We start from the raw sequence: 22,437 nt of genomic DNA on the forward strand, positions 1-22,437 counted from the left end.
CCACTCACTCTCTCCACGTTTGTTTTCTTATCATTTACACAATCAACTTTAAAGCAGTTGCGAATTCATAACTGTAGACGTACAATTTGTAACTCAGAAAGTCAAAAATAGGTTTCATATTGAAATCAGTACATATTTGGAAACTTGTAGAAATATGCTTTCCATCTTAGTCGTTTGTTTAATAGACTAAGGCGGTGTTTGTTTGCATTATTTTTCAGTGCTTATTGCAGAAAAAAATTAAATTCAGCACTTTTGTCAAAATAGCGCGTTTGTTTGCTTTATATTTATAGTGCTTATTGCTGAAAATAAGTGAAAAAAATTCAGCACTATTTTGATGCTGAAAAAAAGTGCTGAAGCAGTAAGCACTTCGCTTTTTTCAACACGGACAAGTATGTCCTTTGTTTTTTTGAGCATGGACAAGTATACCCTTATTCTTAAAAGGATATTACCTCTTATATCCCATGGATAAGTATATAAACATCCCACAAATTAATAAACCCACACCATAGTTAAATTATTTTGTCTTATATAGGTTAAAAGTTTTGGAATGAGTTGATCTTTGGTGAGGATGATCTCTACAATGAGGAGATCATCCTCACAAAAAATCAACACATCTTGAAACTTCTAACCCTATCAAAACAAGTTTAAGAACCGTAAATTGTCTTTTTTTTTTTTGAAAATTATTTTTAACGAGTTAGAAATTTCAAAATAGACTGATTTTTGGTGAGGATGATCTCTAGATCATATAGACCATCCTCACTAAAAATTTGCTCATTCCAAAAACTTTTACCCATATAAAACAAAACTAAAAATGGCTATAGTGTGGATTGCCCTTATTAATTCATATGGTGCTTTTATAATTACACATCATTCATTTCCATCGAAAATTATTCATCCAAAATTAAGTTATTTTAAAGTTGATTTCAAATTTTTGTGACTTGTATGACATTATTATTTTTAATTTGAAATTTGTGGGTTTTTATAAATAAAAATTATTATTTATAAATTGAAAATTTGAGTATTATTTATTATTTAAAAATAAATTGTATTTTAATTTTATAAGAAATAATATATTTTATTGTGTTTGATAATAAATAAGCATTTGAAACATGCAAACAATGTATAATATGATTGTAAGGGTAACAAAGATAATTTACCAGTTTCAGCAATGTATAACAAACATGATTCAGCATCTAAATAAACAACTTTTTCAGCACTTAAATTCAGTGCTTATAAGTTTCAGCGCTTAATACTAATCAGCACTTATTTTTTTTCAATTTAACAAACAACACCTAAGATGTTGTAGTAACTTGAAAAATGAAAAATTAGGAGAGTACATGTGGCAACAGATAACTAGAAGAACTTTCAAAATAAAAATCGTTCGAGTTTGGTGGTGAATGGTGATCCCATAATAAAATTCGGAGATTCTCTACCATCTAAATGAGTAAATGATTTCCCACCCTCCCTCTACTTCGTCCACTATTTGTCTATATAACGCATGTTAGTTAAGAAACACATCCTCCATCTCTCTCTCTCTCTCTCACTCACAGTGATACTGCAAGAATAAACAAAGAAAAAAAAGGAGGAAAAATGTCGAATTGCCAGCAACAAGAATACACAAAAAAGGCCTTTGGATGGGCAGCAAGAGATTGTGGTGGAATTCTTGCTCCCTTTAATTTCAATAGAAGGTATATATATATCCATCTCGATATTGTATAATCAGTAATTCATATTCTTTTTTTCTAGTATTTAATGAGAAGAAGAAAACTAATGAGTTTGGTTGGAAATATACGTACTATTGTTCTTTAAATTTGCAGGGCTACGGGCAAAGATGATGTCACGATTAAAGTACTATATTGTGGAATCTGCCACACCGACCTTCACTATATCAAGAACCATTTTGGCATTTCTTCTTATCCTCTAGTCCCTGGGTTAGTAGTTTTTTCTATGCAATTAATCGGTGACTTCCACACTATTCTGGATGACTAAGGAGGGTAGTGTTATAAATTGGGGATGTCTTCAATACACACGATTTCGTGTGATTGGTTAATTCGGAATTTTGTGAAATTCCGAATTAACTTTTATGCGAGCAAAAAAGTTTTTCAAAATTTTTTTTTTTTCTCATACTAAGATCTGTTCTTTACTCAGGCATGAAATCGTGGGTGTAGTGACAGAGTTCGGACACAATGTAACAAAAGTAAAAGTGGGTGATAAAGTGGGCATAGGGTACATGATCGAGTCTTGCCAGAGTTGCGAAAGCTGCTCTAAAAGCCTTGAGAATTACTGCCCTAAAATGATAACAACCTGTAATGGAAAATATGATGATGGAAAGACGGCCTATGGTGGATTCTCTTATATCATAGTAGCTAACGTGCGCTACGTGGTACATATTCCAGACAACCTGCCACTAGATGGGAGCGCACCACTATTGTGCGCCGGAGTTTCAGTGTACAGCCCAATGAAATATTTTGGACTTGTTAGTGAGCCCAGTATGCATTTGGGTGTGGTGGGACTAGGTGGGCTCGGTCATGTGAGTGTGAAGTTCGCCAAGGCCTTTGGAGTGAAGGTTACTGTGATCAGTACCTCTTCCAACAAGGAGGAGGAAGCGAAACGACTCGGTGCTGACTTGTTCTTGGTCAGCCATGATCCCGAGCAAATCAAGGTGACAAAATTTTACTTAAAAAGTTTCTATGTTGAAGAAAGGGTTAGGATTTGCTATCAGCACAAATGAAAGTTTTAAGCTGTTTAAAGAACATAAATACATAAGCATTGGAACATATCATTCCATCTCTCTTAAGGAGTGACCTTGACCCGAAGGTCAGAACCTCCTGGATCCCAAATGATATCATTTGGAATCAATTACTTCTATTTTAATTTTTTTAACATCTATCTTCCAAGCTTCTCGTATCGTGGAACTAATTAGTGAAGGACCTCAGGGTTTCACACATTCTTATGTCGTATATCATCAGAAGTTTTGCATTTTTGAGGATGTATCATGGTATTACCGTCATTTAACAGCTTAAAATTGTAAATTCCCAAAGTCAGATCAAATAAACCTATGACTTTCCTAGTTCCCAAATGATCAGCTCAAACAGGAAATCTTGAAATCCGTTTCTTAGAGCTGTATTTGTAAGTGAAAGGTTTTCTTTGTGTGTGTTTATATGTTATTATTGGGTGGTGTAGGCTGCTATGGGAACGATGGATGGTATCATCGATACAGTCTCTGCTTTTCATCCGATCCTACCATTGATTGATCTACTGAAGTCTCATGGGAAACTGGTTATGGTGGGTGCACCAGACCGACCGCTCGAGCTACCAGTTTTTCCTCTGCTTATGGGTAAGTAAACAACTTTTTTTTTTTTTTTTGTTGAAAATTGGTCTAGATCATTAGTTTTCTAGTGATGGAGGATTCCACCACCACAAGTTTTAGCAACAGTTTGGTACCTCTATAGTCTAGAAATTTTATCTTGAAGTGTTTGATTTAACTTTTATTAATGAGTCGTGATAATCTGATTTACCCACGTGTCATACTCAATTGACACCGCTGACGTGACAGGCTTGGAAATTGTAGATGTGTTTTTCTCGGGATACAAAAATGTGTCTTTTATGGGAAACCGTATTTCTATATCCCGAGGAGAGCAGATCTACAATTCCCGAGTCTGTCACGTCAGGGGTGTCGATTGAGTATGCCATGTGGGTAAATCAGATTATCATGATTCTTTATTAATATACTATACTAAGGGTACAGAATTAGGAAAATATATTAATTTGTGGCAAATGTGGTAAGCAAAAAAGTGTGTTTGATTTGGCAGGAAGAAAAATTGTTGCGGGAAGTTGTATTGGGGGAATGAAAGAGATGCAAGAAATGATTGATTTCGCAGGGAAGCACAATATTACAGCAGACATTGAGGTTGTTTCATTGGACCATCTCAATGTTGCTTTCGAACGACTTGCAAAGGGTGACGTTAAATATCGATTTGTTGTCGACGTGGCAAATACCTTGAGTACCGCTCAGCCTTAATGCCAATCCATGTTTTTCTTAATCAATATCACCCTTACGTACAGCTTACACCTTTAGGAACACAATAGCCTAATAATATGAGGTTTAAGTTGAGAAGAAATAAGAGTTCCTACTTATGATCTTTCAGTTGATGTGTATATTAAAAGATGTTATGTATCAAACGCTGTTTGAGGTTAGAAAATCCATGGTGATGATTTTATATCGATAATGGGTTGTAATCTTTCTGTATGAATTCGGCTCATTTATCAATCCACTACTGTGTACTTTACACTACGTTTAATTTTAGAGAAAATTACTGAATAGACCCACTGGAATAATATGCTTTCACACTCTGCTAACGTGGAGGTGGTGTATGGAACCATAGATGCTTTTTATTGAGATATGAGTGAAAAGTAAGTCACTTATGCCTTTAGGGCACACACTAAAAACCCCCCAACTGTAAATATCATTAGGAAAGCTTAATGATCACTGTAAGACATGTTTTATTTTTAATTTTCCCTTCTATTTTAGCTTTCAATTTGACTAACATCTAATGTCATTTGAAGTTTGGGAAGTTGTTTTTCCCCTAATGTGTAATAGGTAATCCTATTATTAACTGAGATCAATAATTTGGTGACAGAGAATAGACCCATATCTAAGTTATGGCTCGAACATTTAGAAAAGTCCTTCATCTCTAAAACGATTCTTGTAAGTAGTTTACTTCAAGTAGATTCAAGAGTTTCTTTTTTTTCTTTTTTTCTTTTCTTCTTACGATTCAATTTATTTTAATTTCTTTTTAAAGATATGAACTTCACTTGGATTATAAAAAAATAAAATAAGAAATACTTATTTTCTTGAGAATTCCAAATGGTTCATCGAGACATAAAACCTGACAACATCTTTCCCACCAAATCAGGCAAGATGAAACTGGCTGATTTTGGATTGTCCAAGAGAATTCCAAATGGTAACGATGTAGTTTTTTTTTTTTTTTTTTTTTTCTTGAATTAATTTGTTGAGAAAAATTGAGATAAGAAATACTTCCTTTCTTTATTATTATTATTATTATTATTAAAATTTTGACACAGGTCAGAGCATATGTGGTTATACTGGTACTCCGGCCTACGTTGCTCCTGAAGTTTTGGTTGGAAAAGATTCAAATAAGGTGGATATTTGGAGTGCTGGTGTTATCCTCCATGCTCTCTTAACTGGTCACCTCCCATTTGAGCAAGACTCTTGGGAAGCACTTTTTGAGGCAATCAAGGAAGAAAAGCTGGATTTCAACAGTGGGGTGTGGGAATCAGTATCTGTACCTGCTCGAGATCTAATGAAAAGAATGCTAACCAAAGATGTTTCAAGAAGGATAACTGCAGTCGAAGTACCAAGTAAGCTTAATTTGGATATGTTCCTCTTTTTTTCTTCTACTTGTTTGTCTTGTTTTTCCGTTCTTTAACCACCATATCTTTATTCACATCCAATTGAGTACTATTTCAGGACATCCATGGATTTTAATCACTCGGTACTGTCAAATGAAGAAGTTATCTATCAAAATTCTAATCTTAAAAAAAATAGAATATAAAAAAAAAGAGGAAGAAAAAAAAAAAATCAAAAGGAAACCCATGAAGTAAAAAAATCGGTGAAGTCAAGGTGAAAAAGGCTACCAATTATTAATGATTGGTGTGAAGCTGCTTTGGTATGTTTTGAAGAGAAGGCCGCCCAATCCTTGAAAGTTGGTGTGTTACATCTTTATCAAGGATTTTAATATCATTTTCCTAAGTCATTGTTTGGGGAGGAGGGGGGGGGGGGGGAGCGTAAGGGTAGAATAGGGTAACTCCGCCTATGTAATGTTTTCTTTACACCACATTGCCGGTCCCAAGCCCAGATAAAAGAGGAGGGCCCAATGCATTTGGGGGCAACCTTAGAAGAGGGGTTTGATGTTTAATTTACATGCATTAGAAATGTTTGTATAATTTAGATGTTTCTTCATCATCTTACTCGAAGATAATGAATCTGCTTGTCCTTGTCCATTTCAGTTAGAAATTTTGCTCATCATTCTTGACCGATAGAACTGCTCTGTTGTTTTATTTCATGGTAATCTTCACTACTGATCAAAATATAACTGCATGTTATCTTGACAGTGGTTACTTAGTTGTCTTAGGATTAGATAGGAGCTATTCTCAAGACATCAACTGACCTGTTAAGTGAGCAAGTGATCGTTAAACTGGTTTTCCATCTCTATATGATACATATATGTATGTCAACATATTTAACCATTAACAATGTTGTTTTAATGGGGATGTTGTGAGTAGTTGACTGGTAGTGGTAGAGGAGAAATATTTTAGAAAATGGATAACTAAAAGATGTACAAATATGATTTTTTTTTAATCAAGTGTAATGGCATTTCATTCAATCCCAGAAGAAAAATGGAGGTTGTGAGGACCTAACAGGAAAGAAAATTACTTAGGGAGCCTTCAAACACGACCCCATTAAGGACCTAGAAACTGTCAATTGTTGCCTCTTTTGTGACTGCAGGCCTCACTACCTTCCTAAAGTTGTTAAGTTCAACACTGGTTTTTGATTTTATATGGTTGTGACCGATCTGTATTTGTAAAAGCATTTTCCCATTCTATTTATACTTTTTTTTTTTTCCGTTCAACAATGAGTTCTTTGGATGGGTAACCCAAGATATTGGGGATAAGGCTTTGATGATGATGAGTCCATAACATGTAGAAAAGAAAAAAGCCATCTAATTTCACATTTCATAAGTGTAACAGAAACCAATAAATATTATTTTAGCAAAACTCTCTTAAAGATTGCAACACGTGCACCAGTGCTATAAGTTATAGCAAAGACATGACAACAATAACTAAAAATCAATGGAGGAAGTTTTAGAGGAACCAGAGCAACTAACAGATTTGCTGTACGAGCTCCCACTTGAACCATCAATAGGGGCTTGGTTTAGACGTTCTAAAACCAAAGATCTTCGTCGGTGTAACTTTATCGACAATGTGCATGCTTCTAGAATGACAGGAACCTGTTGAGAAGTTCAAATCACAACAGGGATTATATTATGGTAATCAATGTCAAAGAAGATTGAGAACACAAACAAAAGTATTTGCTATTTATATAAAATAAGAAAATGCAGGTCTTAAGATGCTGGTATTGAAAGGGTAGATATTAGAACTTGAATAAAAAGAGGGGGGAAATTCAACTTTTTTAGGACTTAGCAATGTAGGTAATTGACGAATTCAAGAGTAAGGCTATCATTTATGGTACCTGTGTATTAATCTGGGCCACTTTATGAACATGAAGAAGGCCAACCATATCCTGATAGCCGGTGAGGAGTTTCGCCAACTCCTTATCCTCATCTGATTTGAGAAGTTAACACAATTACAGATTACCTTTGAGACGTTTTCAAGAGAAACAAATGCAAATTTGAATGCAAAGACTGGAAAGTACCTGGGACTGCTCTTACAGAAAGCAAGGTGTCTGCCATGTGCTGCAATCTCTTAGATAAAGATGGTGAAAGAAGAGAAGGTGGAAAAGTTATCATAGCAACTGCATTTGAAGATCGTATAAGGCTTTTCAGAGATCTGATGAAGGACAGCATATCCCATTCCTAGAATAATAATGAGTTGACAGTGCCCGTTAATTTAGCCAAAAAAAAAAAAGAGGGGGTTAAAAACTAAAAAGGGAGTACCAAAGACTAGTTCCACTCTCAAGGAACCTGTTTAACATGTAAAGTTCACTTTAAAGAAAAGAAAATGTTCTAATTTAACGATTAGGAGGTGCCGGAGAGGTCATGGATTTATTGGGGTGCCTAGACAATATTCCAAGAGTTTCTAATGGGGAGGACTTGAGGTGTTAGAGCACTAATAGTAAAAGTATTTTTTCTGTTCAAGACTTTTACAATGATCTTATTAAGAGTGGGGACACTACCTTCTCCCATATCGCAGTGTGGGGTCCAAGGGTACCTTCGAAGGTGGCATTCTTTATGTAGACAGCTATCCAAAATAAGATTCTTACACTGGATCATCTGAGGAAGAGGGGTTTTTGTGGGCAGAATGTTTTTTGTATGTTCATGCATGGCGAGGGGACGTTGAAACATTTGCTAGTCCACTGTGAGGTGGCTAAGGAGGTGTGGGCTAATTTTCTTGCTCGTTTTGCTGCGGAGTGTTGTCTTCAAGGTTCCGTGAGAGGCGTGTTGATTGAATGGTCTCAACTGGGGGGCAAGTTTTTGCTTGTTGAAGTGGTTGTTGTGGATTCTCACCCTTCTTGCAGTCGCTTGGGGCATTTGGAACACAAGAATATTTTTAAGGAAAGTAGAGATCTATTCAAGACATTTTCTTGGAGCTTATGGGTTTATTGTTCTTTTGGTGCAAGATCTTCAAAGAGTTTCAAGTGATCTTTTTTGAAGACTTTCTAGTTCGTTGGGAAGATGTTTGTAACCTTCCAGTCTCTTAGTATCCTCTTCTTTTTTTTATTTGTTCTTTTTCTTTTTGTTGTTTTCTCCTTGGTTGGTCATCACTACCTTCCCTTAATTATAAAAAAAAAAAAAAATTCTAATTTAAAAAGAAAGAATGTTTTTTTATAACTGAAGCTGATCGATGGGAACACATTTTTTTTCAAGCTTTAACATCTCTTGGATATGTAAGGTAAGTGAAATTGAGAAGCATCATAAACTAGAAAACATATATGGATGTAATGGAAACTGACCATGTCAAAATATCCACATTGTGGAGCGCAGAATGACTGTATGGCAATACGGCCTGCACATCCAATGTTGCCATCAATTCTGGAAATGAAATTGAAGGAAAAATAATGAATAATTGACTAAATGAATAATTAACAGATACTGGTATTGGAAATAATTTAGTTGTTATTTTAGTTCTAGTTGTTTTCTGGTAATAGCTTTTTTACTTATTTCTTATATGTAAGGGCAATTTTATCTTTTGACTCTTTTATTATTATAAATTCATGCCAAGTTCTCAGATTGAAACTTGACAATTACTTTTCTACAATTCTTCTTAGTATCAGAGCCTTAAAGGACCCATCGACCCCCTCTTGGGTTCCCCTATTCGATTCTTAGGATCTTGACGTTTCTTCTCTTCTCTTCTCTTTCTCCCTTCTTTAATACCTCTAGATCTTGAGACCTAATAACCTAGCAGCAACTTCGTTAGAAGGTCTCCCCTTCAGGAATTTTTTTTTCTTTGATTCTTTTTTTTTTATCGATAAAATTAAATTCCTTTAATCACATGTTGCGATAGGGATTTTATCTGTTTTTCACATGCTGCAATAGCTTCTTGCATTGTGTTTTTTTTTTTTTTTGCCCTACTATCGAGTTTTTCTAACTTTCATAGGCTGTTTGGTTAAATTTCTACCCTACAATAGGGTTGCTCCCCTTGCTGCTGTGAAGCCCTGCAACAACAACTAGGCTGTATGTTTGATTGTGTGAATCCCTGCGACAACACCTAGGGTATTTTTTGGGGGGCTTGCGGTAGCAGTTAGGTTGAGTTCTGTGGCCTTCAACAGTAACTAGACAGTTCTTTTTGACTTGGGACAGCACCTGGGTGGTCTGTGTGGCTTGCAACAACAACTAGAGAGGTATTGGGGGCTTGCGACTGCAACTAGGGAGTATTCTAGGCTTGCGACATCAACTTGGATGGTCTTTGTGGCTTACGACAACAATAGACTATTATTGGGTGGCCTGCGACAGTAGCATAATTTTTTTTTGACTGCCTACAACTGGGCTGGTGGTTGTTTGGTAGTCTGCACAACACCATAGCCGTGTTTGGTGGTCTGCAACGCCAGTTTGAAGGATTGTAACAACACAAACCTATTGTTGTTGGGAGATTTTCAGCCCCTATTGGAACATTTTTCAGCTCAATGACAATGATAGGGGTGCCATTAGGAGCCTATTGAAAACTTTTTTGTCCATCAACAACAACAAAGGTGCTGTTGGGAAGGCCTGCAACAACAATAGATTGTTGTCCGGTGACCTGCAACCACAAGAAAGGTTTTCTTGGCGACCTGCAATCAGATTGGGTTCAGATTTGGTTGCCTATGAGTATTTTTGGTCCTCGTTTGGTGATCTGCGACTGTGTTTATGGACTAAGAGTTGTGTTGTTTGGGCTTTTTGTAGTCTTTCTACACTTGATTATTGGTTTTCCTTTTATCTATTTGTCGTTGAGAGTTATGATATCATATCAGTCTTGATCTCAGTTCGTAAAACTCTATTGGGGAAGAAGAGGCAAATCTGAGTGGCTTTTGGGTACTTTTACTACTCGTTGTGGCCGTAGTCTTGGTCGAGGGAGTAGTTTTATTTGCCATCTTTGTGGGAAGACAATCCATGAGAAGATCCGATCTTTCCGTTCTATCCTCATTTGTTGAGTTGCACTGCCACTCCTTTGTTGCGGCATTCTATTCCCCGTGCTGCCACTGTGGATTCCTCACCTATTTCCACCATTGTCTCTTCTAATGCTATTGATTTACAATAGCTTTAGACCTAGATTGCCACTTCTATTTGTGATTAGATCCGTACTCAGTTATCTTCGACTGTGGCCTCAGGTATATCTTTCGCATTTCATGTCACCCAGTCTGGTCCAGATCCCTTGACATGGGTTATTGATTCTGGTGCCTCTAATCACATGATCGGTAAGTCTAGTCATTTCACTTCATCTATTTTTCCTGATACTCATAGGGAGGTTCGCCTTGTTGATGGGTCCCTTATACCTATTCACAGCAATGGTATTATCCCCTTATCATTTGTTATTTCTCTTGACTATGTGCTCCATGTTTTTCACTTATCTCTTAACCTTTTGTTTGTGAGTAATCTTACCAAATCTCTAAATTGCTTTGTAACATTTTTTTCCTACTCATTGTACTTTTTAGGACCTAACTTCGAAAAAGATTTTTGGCAAGGGGTATGAGAGGGATGGACTGTACCTATTTGGACCTCTGCAAACTGCTGCTCCAGCCTTTGTGTTATCCTCTTCTGGAAGTCATATTTTTTCTTCTCAATCCTTAGATTTGTGACATGCTCACTTAAGACATATTAATTTTTAGTACTTATGTTCTTTATTTCTTACTTTAAAAAATTCTAATAGTGAACCTAAGTTTCAGTATTCTGTGTGAGCTCTCCGAACATACTCGTATTTCATATATCCCTCGCATGCATCGACTTAATATTATGTTTGATTTAGTTCATTCTGATGTATGGGAGCATTCCCCTATTATTGTTTTTACGGGTCATTGATATTATGTTACATTTATTGATGACAATTCTCATTGTATTTGGGTCTACTTGATGCGATCTAAGTCTAAAATGCTTCCTATTTTTGTTAACTTTCTTAAAATGATTCAGATGTAATACAACATCACTATTAAAGCTCTTCGATTTGATAATGGAGACAAATATATTTATGATGGTATTCGCTCTCACCTTCATGAGCATAGTATGCTTCACCAGTTAACCTGCCCCTACACCCCTGAGCAAAACGGGGTGGCAGAACGCAAGAACCGTCACCTTATAAACATTGTCCGATGCCTTCTTCGAGGCATACATGTTCCTAAGTTATATTGGAACGTGGCGGTCCTCACTACGACTTTTCTTCTTAACTGTGTTCCAAGTTGTACCTTAGGGGGATAGGTGCATCTTCATGTTCTTCGCCCTGATAGCACCATTTTCCCAATTACACCTAGAGTTTTTTAATGCATTTGCTTTGTTCAGGATTGTACCCCTTATCACACGAAATTATATGACAAAGTCATTCGGTGTGTTTTCTTGGGCTACTTATCCATGTCAAAGGGGTATCGTTGTTATGATCATATTCCTCATCGTGTCATACATTCTATGGATGTCACTTTTTGTGAAAATGTACTCTACTTTCGTGCCACATCTTCTTTTCAGGACTCTTCTTATGCTCCTTCTCCTATAGAGAAGCCTTCTCCAATCCTCGATCCAACATCACCAACACTTCAAATTTACTCTCGTCACCCTTGCCCCTTTCCAACCTTGCCAACCTCCTCCTTCGACCCAGGTATATTATCTCTTACCCCTGCTCTTATCCCATTTGTTTCTGACTCTCACTTACCTATTGCATTTCGCAAAGGTAAGCGGGGGTGTGTTACTGATCATCCAATTGTCCAGTTTGTTTCCTATCAGGGACTCTTTCCTTTTTATCAAGCCTATCTTGTTGCTATTGCCTCTATTAATGTTCCCTAGTCTGTTTCAGAAGTTTTACAAGATCCTCAATGGACTGCAGTCATGACTACTGAGATGGATGCTTTGCAAAAGAATCATACATGAGAGTTTGTTCCCCTTCCATCTTGGGAGCGAACTATTGGTTGTAAATGAGTTTTCAACGTCAAGTATATAACGGATGGCATTGTTGATCGATACAAAGCTCGTCTAGTTGCTAAGGGATTTATGCTAACTCTAGGAAAGGATTTTAGTGTTATCTTTGCTCATGTAGTTAAACTTTCTACTATTTGCTTTCTTATCCCGTTAGCTGCATATCACTTGTGGCCTCTTCACTAATTCAATGTGAAGAATGTTTTTTTGAATGGTGATCTGATTGAGGTTATCTATATGAGCCCCTCTCCTGGGTTTCGTTTTTAGGGGAGTATTCTAGGAAAATATGTCGATTTCTCAAATCTTTGTATAGCCTAAAGTAGTCCCTACAAGTCTGATTTCAACGTTTTTCTGAGGTTATTTTATCTATGGAGTTCTCCAAATGCCATTAAGATCATTCTTGCTTTGTTCGTCAAGGATTGGTTGGCCGTAACACCATTGTTATGATTTATGTGAATGATATTATCTTGACTGGAGATGATGCACAATGGATTGACAAGGTAAAAATGTTATTGTGTTGTACTTTTAAGGTTAAGGACTTGGGTCCCCTCAAGTACTTCTTGAGGATAGAAGTAGACCGTTCTTGCCATGGTATTTCGTTATCTTAGTGTAATACACATTGAATCTTCTTCAGGACACTGGGATGCTTGATTGTCGTCCTGCTTCCTCCCCTATGGATCAGAATCATCGTCTCCATGTTGACTCTAGTGATTTTTTATCGGATCATTCTTCTTATAAGAGACTTGTAAGTCGTCTAATTTATCTGACTAACACTAGACAAGACTTGTCCTTTACGGCAGTATGGTCAGTCAGTTCATACATACTCCGGGTACTTCTCATCTTGATCTTGTTTATCGTATTCTTTGCTACTTGAAATCACGTCCTGGTTTTGGACTTTTCTACTCTTTCACTACTTAGCTGTATTTGTCTTGCTTTACAGATGTTGATTATACTAGTTCCCTCACAGATAGAAAATCTACCTCTGGTTTCTGTACTTTTTATGGTGATAAACTTATCTCGTGGAAAAGTAAGAAACAGAATGTGATTTCTCGTTCTTCTGCTAAAGCTGAGTATCGTGCTATGGCCCTTGGCACATGTAAGCTAATTTTGCTTCAATCTTTACTAATAGAGTTGAAATTTCCTATTTCTAGTTCTTCTACTTTGTTCTATGACAACAAATTTGCTATCATGCTTGCTTCTACCTTAGTTTTTTACGAAAGAACTAAACATATTGAGGTTGATATTTATTTTCTCAGAGAGAAAGTTCGATCTGGTGATCTTCAGACAGTCTTCGTCCCTTCTTCAGATTAACTTGCCGACATACTTACGAAGTCTGTTGGACCTTCAATCACTAATTCTCATATTGTCAAGTTAGGTTTAATTGATATATTCGCCCCAACTTGAGGGGGAGTATTGTAAATAATCTAGTTGTTATTTTAGTTCTAGTTGTTTTCTAGTAATAGCTTTTTTACTTATTTCTCATATGTAAGGGCAGTTTTGTCTTTCGACTCTTTTATTATTATTATAAATTCTTACCAAACTCTCAGATTGAGACTTGACAATTACTTTTCTACAATTATTTTAGTAGTCCAAACACTGCCTCACACATACATAAAATACTTTAATTAAACCAAGTAAAAAAGTGTCATCGACAAATTGCATATAAGAGATCACCAAGGCCCCATCATCTTTCCCCAAGGCCTTGATCAATATATCAAAAGGGAAAGGACATAAATTCCCCCCAAAAAATAGTTTTCAGCTCACAACACCATGATCCTATAGTTCATGGTGTTTTGAGCCATGCTGATGTAAGCAAAACACTTGTGATGTTTAAAAATAAGCTCAACCGCCAAGATTGTGTAATCAACAAACTTAAATCCCACATGACCACATTAAAATGATAGCAAGTTATTTAATGGCATGATTATTTGCATCTGCAAGTATGCAAGTGATGAATTGCATATTTAGATATCTGAGCAAGAAAGCATGCAACAAACCTTGGAAGTTGAGATAAAAATGTAGAACAACTATCACGAAAAATGCCAAGATTTGTGGAGTCTTGAATGCTAATACAATCAATGCACTGTGGACTAAGTAATTTCCTCTCCAGGGGCTTCCGCAAGTCAAATTCATTGCAGTATTCCTTCCTTGGATCTGCACAACCATAACGTGTTAGACCCTTCCATCTTTGCAGTCATCCCTGCTTTAATACTTCATAACCTACAACATGCTTTATTTTAAAGAACAAAAAATAAGTAAACAAAGTAAAGGATTTAGAACAGTATAAATGATGCAATTGACATAAACAATAATGACTAGAAATAGTTTCTTCAGTCACGAAGTCCATGCTGTTGTAATCATTTCAGTCACAATCACATTCAGTCCCGGTATAAAATATCCCAACATACATCAGATTGTTTATTGTTTATTCTTAATTGGAATTTGGAAATGTTAACGTCCGTTACAATACAACGAAAATTTAAATTTTAGTTTCTGACAAGCTCAGCAGTATACTGGTATGTAATAACAAGAGTTGCAAGGAAGCTAATCACTTATGTTACTAAAAACTTTTGAACAAGGGAAGGAACAAGTTCATAAATTAAATTAGAGAATGGAAACAAAATATGTTATAGCACTTTTACCAGGATTCCTCTGATGAGATCTACTAAAATCAAGTTTTAGTTAACCTCCTGATGCGTCCCCTACTGCCCCTATGCCTCAACTATGCTTTAACACTTATGGTAAACTTTGGGCAAATTAGTCAAAGTGGGGAGACAATTACGAATCTTAGATTTCTTACGGCAAAAACTTCCTAAATAAATGCTTATCTGGATAGCAGAATCAGATGTATTCCACAGAAAACTTAAGAGAGAGCTCTTCTAAACAAATGATTCCACAAAAACTTAAGTAAACCTGTGTGCATATAATGGATCGCACAAGGTATACCAGGAATAGTGCAAACGTTTTGCAGGTCATGATATTTAAGATTTCTGATTGAAGTTGGGTTCAACAACCATGCACAGCGCTATACAGACACCGGTATGAAATACCAGGAATACAACTCTTCATTTCCCGAAGTATAGGACAAGGATACAAATACTTGCATTCTATCAAATATTGTGCTTTAATTTTAGTTTTTTTTTCTTCTAAGCTAAGTATCAATTTCTAATATTGTTTGTGCGGATTCGGATGTGCTGGGCATATTTAAGGGCACGGGTATCACAGGTTGTTTACATTTATACATAGGCAAGTATTAGTTCACGTCAGATTTTCAACTACAAGCATGTTTTCTGAGACGATATGATATTAATGATAATCTTTCACTAGGCTTCTCCAAAATTCAAATGCAATAGATAAGCAGTCCAAATATAAAAAAGTTAAGGCTTTTTTACCAAATTCTCAACGAAGTGTTCATACACAGAGATTTTTTTATTTATCTCATAGGACATAACAAGATTAATACCAAAAACATGGAACTTAAGTAAACAATATTACCTCTATGATTCTCAAAATTCTGCTGATTTTCACCAAAATATTTCTTGTACTGCCAAGCAATCCTCAACCCCTTTTCCTGCAACTCCACAAAACCCATTTTTTCTATTAAAAATTCTTATTAATTACTCAAAAACAAGAGAAAATAGAGAGAAAGAAAGAGCAGAAGTGGAGAACCTTTTCTGAGTCAGTATTGAGCCCTTTCTCATCCTTGGAGGAAACTGGACTAGGCAAAGTACCCAGAAATGATCTGGGGTCTCTCGAAGGGCTAGCATAGAGAAGGGATTGGTGGTGAACCAGTCCTTGCGACATGAAATTCCTCAACAAGAGCAGATGGTGTGGCGCTTCTGCATCCTCCATCACCATTACTAAGCTTCCTAAAGGAAACCCACCCCCTAAAATCTCTAGAAATTGAAAAAAAATTAAAAATTGTTATAAAAAAAAAAAAAAACTGGTTGCAGCGGAAGTTAACAGAAGGAAGATTGGAGTTTTGGGTAAGTGAGAGAGGGATTACTGTCAAGGTCAGGGATTCCAGAGGAGACGAAGGTGGTTCCGTTGGGTCCGTGCTTCACGCCAGGGATCTGAGCCAAGGGTGCGCCCGGTAGGCTGCGAGAGAAGCTACTCGTCTTGCTCTTCATGGCAGCCATGGCTGCTAATTCTAAAGAGACATAAGTCGAGAGCTTCTATGTATTTTATAGTTTATACAGACATACGCCTTTATCTTTTAGTGATAATTGAGATAGCCCCCTGTGTTTTCAAAATGATGATACACCCCTTGACCTCGGTCTTCTATAATAGATCCATAAAAAGAACGATTCAACTGCTAGTCTTCAACCTGTACCAAAAAAAAAAAAAAAAAACCTTTTCCAAACTAGTCATCTTCAAGTTGTTTCAACCTGGTAAATTATTTTTAATTTGTTGAACCTCATCTTCAATTGATGGTTTTCAACCTTGCCTTAATTTTTTGCTGAAGTTTCTGACAGTCATTTAGATGACAAATGGAGCTCTCTGTATAGACTTAGGTATTGGGTCGTGTGTGTTATCACACCTTGTTAGCAATTCGGAATATGGCAAAAATTTGAGTTCTATTCAATTTTGGAATGCGAAAGTTTGATAAAACATTTGATAAACGGCAAATATGCATGAAGTTAACGGTGATGGTAGTGATAATGAGGGTGTTGATGTTATTTTTCATTGATTTATAAAAGAAAATTAAAATTAAGGGCAAATCATTAGTTTTAAAAATTAAAGTAATGTCTCAAATAAATGTTGAAGGGTGTGTCGTTATTTCTGGAAAGATAAAAAAGGGGACGCTTGTCACTTGAAAGGGTGGGTTTCTCTTGAGAATTTTTTTAACCAAATAGTATTTTATATTTAAAATACATGAATTATTTTGAATAATTCAATAATTTAGAAGAATAATGCTTTTTTCGGAAGAAATAAAAAATTCTCAAATTAAACTAAGGATTGCTAACAAGGGGAAAAAACTTTTAAGCGGGTATCACGCCCTCTCCATTGGATTACATGTGGCATTTCCAAGGAAGTATTCCAATTTTGGCGGAAATGTAAGGGCGTGAAATAAACTCAAAATGTCGCGTGTCTTCTAACGACCACAGTTCCTTAAAATTTTTGAAGAGCCTGCCCACTAACAAGGTGCTCACATTCACATTTCTATGGGAGAAAATGTTATGTGAATCCTTTTTAACGGAGAAGCGGGCCAGAATTCATCCTTATTTAAATACAAAAGAGAGAGTCCCTCAGGATTCAGGAATTCGGAAAGTCCCACTATGAAATACTACGAATTTTTTTTTCTATTCGCGATTTTTCTTTTTAACTGAATGCATCCAAAGATGCGTGTACAGTTCCTGTGGCGTGCAATTTTGTTCTAATCAAATTCTTAGTTCTTGGGACAAGTAATTTCAAAAGAAATGCTGATTGATTGATTATGGCCATCTGTATAGGTTAATTTTTAAGCTAAAAGCAATACGAATAAATAAATAATATTGCTAATTACAAGTAAAATATACCAAGAGGGGATCCAACTTCTTTAATTTAGAGAAATTCTTGAATACTAAGCTATCAATAACAAGTTTTGATTTTTCAAAGATGAGAAACTTGCAGTTGTAATAGTTATTTATACAGGAATTACAACAGAACCAGTAATTAAAACCGCAGGCTGTGCTTGGCAATCCTACAAAATCCTTTCAAGTCGTCATATCAGTGGCTTTTCTGATGCCGAAAGAGCGAAGGTTTGGTCAGTCCTCATCTTCTTGCAAGTTTGGACCACAGGTAGACCATGAAGAAACAAAATAGTGCAAACAAGACCACATGGAAGACGTGGTTCGAGCCCTGCTGGATGATGCTTTTGTTCAACCTCCTCATATTGTTCTTCACCCCTGCCTGAGCTTTGATCAGTGTCATTTGCTGTTTTAAGAATCAGAAGCACCAACTGTGTCAAAAGGCAACCCAGCTTTCCTTAATCAAGAAGAGGAGTTATTAGTAAACTAGCACATAATACACTATCGATCGTCATTATCATCAACAAAACCTGATCCCAAAAATTTAGGGTTGGGCAAACAATTATTGTTCCTCAATTCAATTATGTCTAAAGCCATACCTTATATTAATTCTTGTTTTTTCATATCTGCTCTAAATCACTCAATCCACATTCTTTTTGGTCTTCCTCTCATTCTTTTACAAGCTTCCTAACTGGATTTGTAGCTGGCTTTTGTTGCACACACATACGCAACCCATCTCAACCGACTTTCCCCTAGTTTATGACCTATTGAGGCTAATCATAATTTTTATTTATTTTTTTAAGGTGTTCATTTGAAATTCTTCCACTAATCCATCTCCGCTACATCCATTCTATGAACCCAGAGACTATAGATATACATATTTCATTGTCAGTAACTCCATATATAAGTCGGCGTGCTTACAATTCAATATCCAATATTTCATGTCTCTTAGATGACTACTTCCAAAGTAGATATATTCTTTGACGTGTGTGTAGAACAATCAGGCTCAAAAATCTCCCTAGGCTTGGTTAAATTACATGAAGAATCATCGTACATTATTTAGAATAACTTATTTTAACTAGACATATTATGATTATGGCATGAACCATTGATTTCTCCAATCAGAGTGAAAAAATTCCAAACATAAAAACAATTAAAACAATCCATTAGTAAAGAATATGTTTCAAAATCTTGAAACCATAAGACATACGCCGGTTTATTGCATCAACAGAAAAGATGCATAAAGTTGGAAGATTACCAGCTGAGTGATAAAGTCATTTTGAAATTTTGCTTCTGATTCAATTTCTTGAGCTACCTGCAATGCCACTCTTGAATAAGAACTTGTAGAACAGAATAAATAGAAAGAGGAGTCACTCTAATAGGAGTGATAAGCTAAGATATTCACAAGAGCTGTACTAACTATTAGAACAATATTTATTTCATTAAGTTCCCAAGTAATCACATGTACTACATCAAAAAATCCCAACCAATAAACAATAATGGAGAAACCAACAGAAAACAAATTGTTCCCTGTTGACAGAAGCAGAGCCACTCAACTATAGGAAGTTTAATCAATGTGCATGAAAAAAAAATTATTTACCTGCAATACCTCAATGAATTTCCCATATTCTTTTTTTTTTTTTTTTTTTTTAATAACGAAGGGTATCCGGGCCAGCTTGCGTGCATCCTGACTAGTCTCTACACCCCGCACCCAGGCTATGGCTAGTGCCTGCTTGGTCCAAGCCAGTGTGTGGCCACCACAGGAATATAGTTGGGATTCGAACTTCAGACCAACTAGCGAGCAAACCTAATGATACCCAAGTCTACCACTCAACCATCCCTGCGATGGTTAATTTACTATATTCTTCCCAGTTAAATTAAGACATTCTTAATTATAAAGGCATTAAATATGTCTGATGAGACTCTTTCTGAATTATTAAACAAAGACTTCGACTCATTATCAAATATATAACTACTACTTAGGTCAAAATTATATGAGAGAGAGGGGGAGACAGAGAAGGGTGAATCACAATGTGAACTTTGCATGTTATACTGAAGAAGATCAATCAAAGACGTAGCCCATAAAGGATGAACTTCATAAATCTCTGTGTTTGCATTTTCTTCTTTGTTTTGCATTGCGTGTTTGCAATTTCTTGTCAATTTTCGCCACAATTTAACATATTGAAATGATCATCTCCAATTAGGTTTACCAAAATTTACTAAAACAAATACGCTTAAGATCTCATCAAAAATAAAATTCACAGAAATTTTTGTTGTGGTTAGCAAAGCATAAGCTGCCTTCACAGAAGAGGGTTTTATATCTTTAAACCCAACAATTATACTGTCTAAAAGATTTAGTAGGTTTTCAAGTCTTGCAATTGTAAAGATTGTTGTGTTTAGTAAAACAAATTACCAATTGAAACGCTCCATAGATTGTATTTTAAAAGACTTCGCAAGAATTTCCCAAATTCCACATCCATCGAAACTCCAAATTGAATCAATTTTTCAATGAAATATACATCGAGTCCGCCCGATTCAATCAGAGTAATAAAATTAAGCAAAAAATAAGATTAAAATGTAAAAAAAATTACGCTTTTGAGTCGGGTTATCTTTCGATGGAGTCCAGTGATCTCTTCGTCCAGATCACCGTGCATCGGATCGATCCGCAACTGGATTTCATCTGAATTAGAAATAGCTCTCGTGCTAAGGCCCTCTCTGCAATAACCAATTACGAAAGGAAACAAAATCGATTTTCAGGGGAAAAACAAGAAAAATAAAAATTCAATCGATTCGTCAATTCTGCTATTTTAGTAGAGAAATCCAATACCTTGATCTGTAAGGAGCCGAACCATACAGGTCACCTCTCTGAGAATTCGCCATCAAAGGAGAATCAAAAGAAAACTTCAAAATGCCAAAAGAGATCGTATCACACAACCCTTACTTTACGAACCGAAATATGACTGTTACCGTAACAGTGTTACGACCCCAAAAGAGAGATATGCTCACATTTCACGTATTTTTTGGTATATTGGTTTTGTCTGTATCATTTCGTATTTAAGCCAACAAAATAAAGCCACCAAAGATAAATAGAATATTATTAACACCTAGGAATTTTTATTACATTGATAGGGTTTGGATCAAAATGTGTGTGAGAGAGAGATTGTTCATCTCCTGAATAAAAGTCAAATAAGACATACTTTAATACCGTTGCTAAAATTTTTTTTAATAAAGATCAATTAAAGATTTCATGACCATATTTAGTTGCTCAAATGTATTTTGTGGGAGTAATTTAAATTGTATTATTTTTCCGTATAAAGATTATTATTGTAAGAACCAAAATCATTCTTGATTAGTCCCATACATTTTCGCTACGGATGCAACTTGTTACAGGCTAATGATGCAAACTTCAACATTTTTCCCAATTCTAATTTGTATGAATTAACGTTTGAAGTACAACGAAACTTTAATTTATAAGAACTAAGATTTGGATTGTAGCACACCTCACATTTGTACGAACTAATGTTCACAACTCTAGTAGTTGTAGTTTTTTCCTAGAAAAAGTCTTGAAAGTATACTGGGAAGTCCTCATTTAATCATCCTATTGGGATCATCTAAATCTTTTAGTGTGAGTAGTACACATTTTCTTCTTAGCTTATGTGTTCTCGAGACTAGATTATTGTTTTATGGAGATGACATAATCCCAATGATCAGCTCCAATGCCGCCCTTGACCCAAGTTTGGGTCGAGTTTGGGCTTAAGTATGTCTAAATACTTGAGAGCCTAATTTATACTTAGGTTGGGCCCGGATTGATGCCTTGAGTTAAGTTATAATTGTAAATTTTGTTCTGATTTTAGAGTCCCATTTTTATATACTCGGTAAAATATTTGCAAGGAAAATATGAAAAATTTACAGGTAACCAACAAATATACATATCTAGATTTCCAAGAAAAATGTTTCCCTAGAAAATTGTATATATCAATGGGAGAAATATATTTTCCCTCCATGTTAGTTGGTGTACATTTGTCACTGTTTACAAATAATAGTTAAACATTCCAGCGAAATCAAGCCTTCAGGTTTTAAGTTCATGCAAAATCTTAGGATGCTCCGTTTGGAAGCAGTTTGATGTGTTTTTGCAATATGAGTAGTAAAATAAATTTTAATATTTTCTAAAGAAAAGAATTGTATTTCTATAAGATCTTTCCATCAATCAAACATTTCAAGGCATACATTATTTCCACCTATCTCAAATATTCTCTTTTTACAGCATTAACATGGCACTTGTCAAAGAAAACTCCATCTTAGGAAGGTGTCGAGCGGATACATCATCAATTATTCAATTACCCAGAGCCTTCAGCTATTCCAAAGGAGTGATGATGAGCGCACATGTAGAACTTAGATATGTTCTTTTGTTATTGCATGTTACCTGGAGAGAATTATTTTGATAGTTGTGGATGTGAAAATTCAAAATATATTTCGAGATTTGTAGCTTCTTGAATTTTAAATACTTTATTAGCTCTCAACTATTCTTCTATCCAAAAAATGGTGATGATTCTTTAAGAGAAAGAATAAGAGAATTG

The 22,437-nt window shown here is 35.6% G+C and overlaps 3 protein-coding genes across 3 annotated transcripts; 1 reads left to right on the forward strand and 2 right to left on the reverse strand.

The window, feature by feature from the left end:
• The first annotated feature begins 1,507 nt into the window (after positions 1–1,507).
• LOC147402690 (putative mannitol dehydrogenase) lies at positions 1,508–4,294 on the forward strand. Its single transcript, XM_086438022.1, has 5 exons — positions 1,508–1,688; positions 1,818–1,931; positions 2,149–2,662; positions 3,184–3,337; positions 3,813–4,294. The coding sequence occupies exons 1-5, from the start codon at positions 1,591–1,593 to the stop codon at positions 4,019–4,021; spliced, it is 1,089 nt and encodes a 362-aa protein (XP_086294148.1). The 5' UTR covers positions 1,508–1,590; the 3' UTR covers positions 4,022–4,294.
• Positions 4,295–6,724: 2,430 nt separating this feature from the next.
• Positions 6,725–16,512, reverse strand: ELO1 (Paxneb protein-like protein). Its single transcript, XM_086438021.1, has 8 exons — positions 16,357–16,512; positions 16,020–16,246; positions 15,846–15,921; positions 14,348–14,504; positions 8,714–8,792; positions 7,457–7,616; positions 7,274–7,365; positions 6,725–7,031 (listed from the first exon to the last, which is right to left on the reverse strand). The coding sequence occupies exons 1-8, from the start codon at positions 16,487–16,489 to the stop codon at positions 6,864–6,866; spliced, it is 1,092 nt and encodes a 363-aa protein (XP_086294147.1). The 5' UTR covers positions 16,490–16,512; the 3' UTR covers positions 6,725–6,863.
• A 1,354-nt stretch (positions 16,513–17,866) lies between these two features.
• LOC147402692 (bet1-like protein At4g14600) lies at positions 17,867–20,878 on the reverse strand. The gene is made up of 4 exons (XM_086438023.1): positions 20,688–20,878; positions 20,452–20,575; positions 19,119–19,175; positions 17,867–18,266 (listed from the first exon to the last, which is right to left on the reverse strand). Exons 1-4 carry the CDS (start codon positions 20,738–20,740, stop codon positions 18,105–18,107), a joined length of 396 nt encoding a protein of 131 aa, XP_086294149.1. The 5' UTR covers positions 20,741–20,878; the 3' UTR covers positions 17,867–18,104.
• Positions 20,879–22,437: the final 1,559 nt, after the last annotated feature.

The sequence above is a fragment of the Akebia trifoliata genome, chromosome 4 (genome assembly GCF_017979445.1).
Source record: "Akebia trifoliata isolate Shusen 1 chromosome 4, ASM1797944v1, whole genome shotgun sequence".
NCBI classification, from domain to species: domain Eukaryota; kingdom Viridiplantae; phylum Streptophyta; class Magnoliopsida; order Ranunculales; family Lardizabalaceae; genus Akebia; species Akebia trifoliata.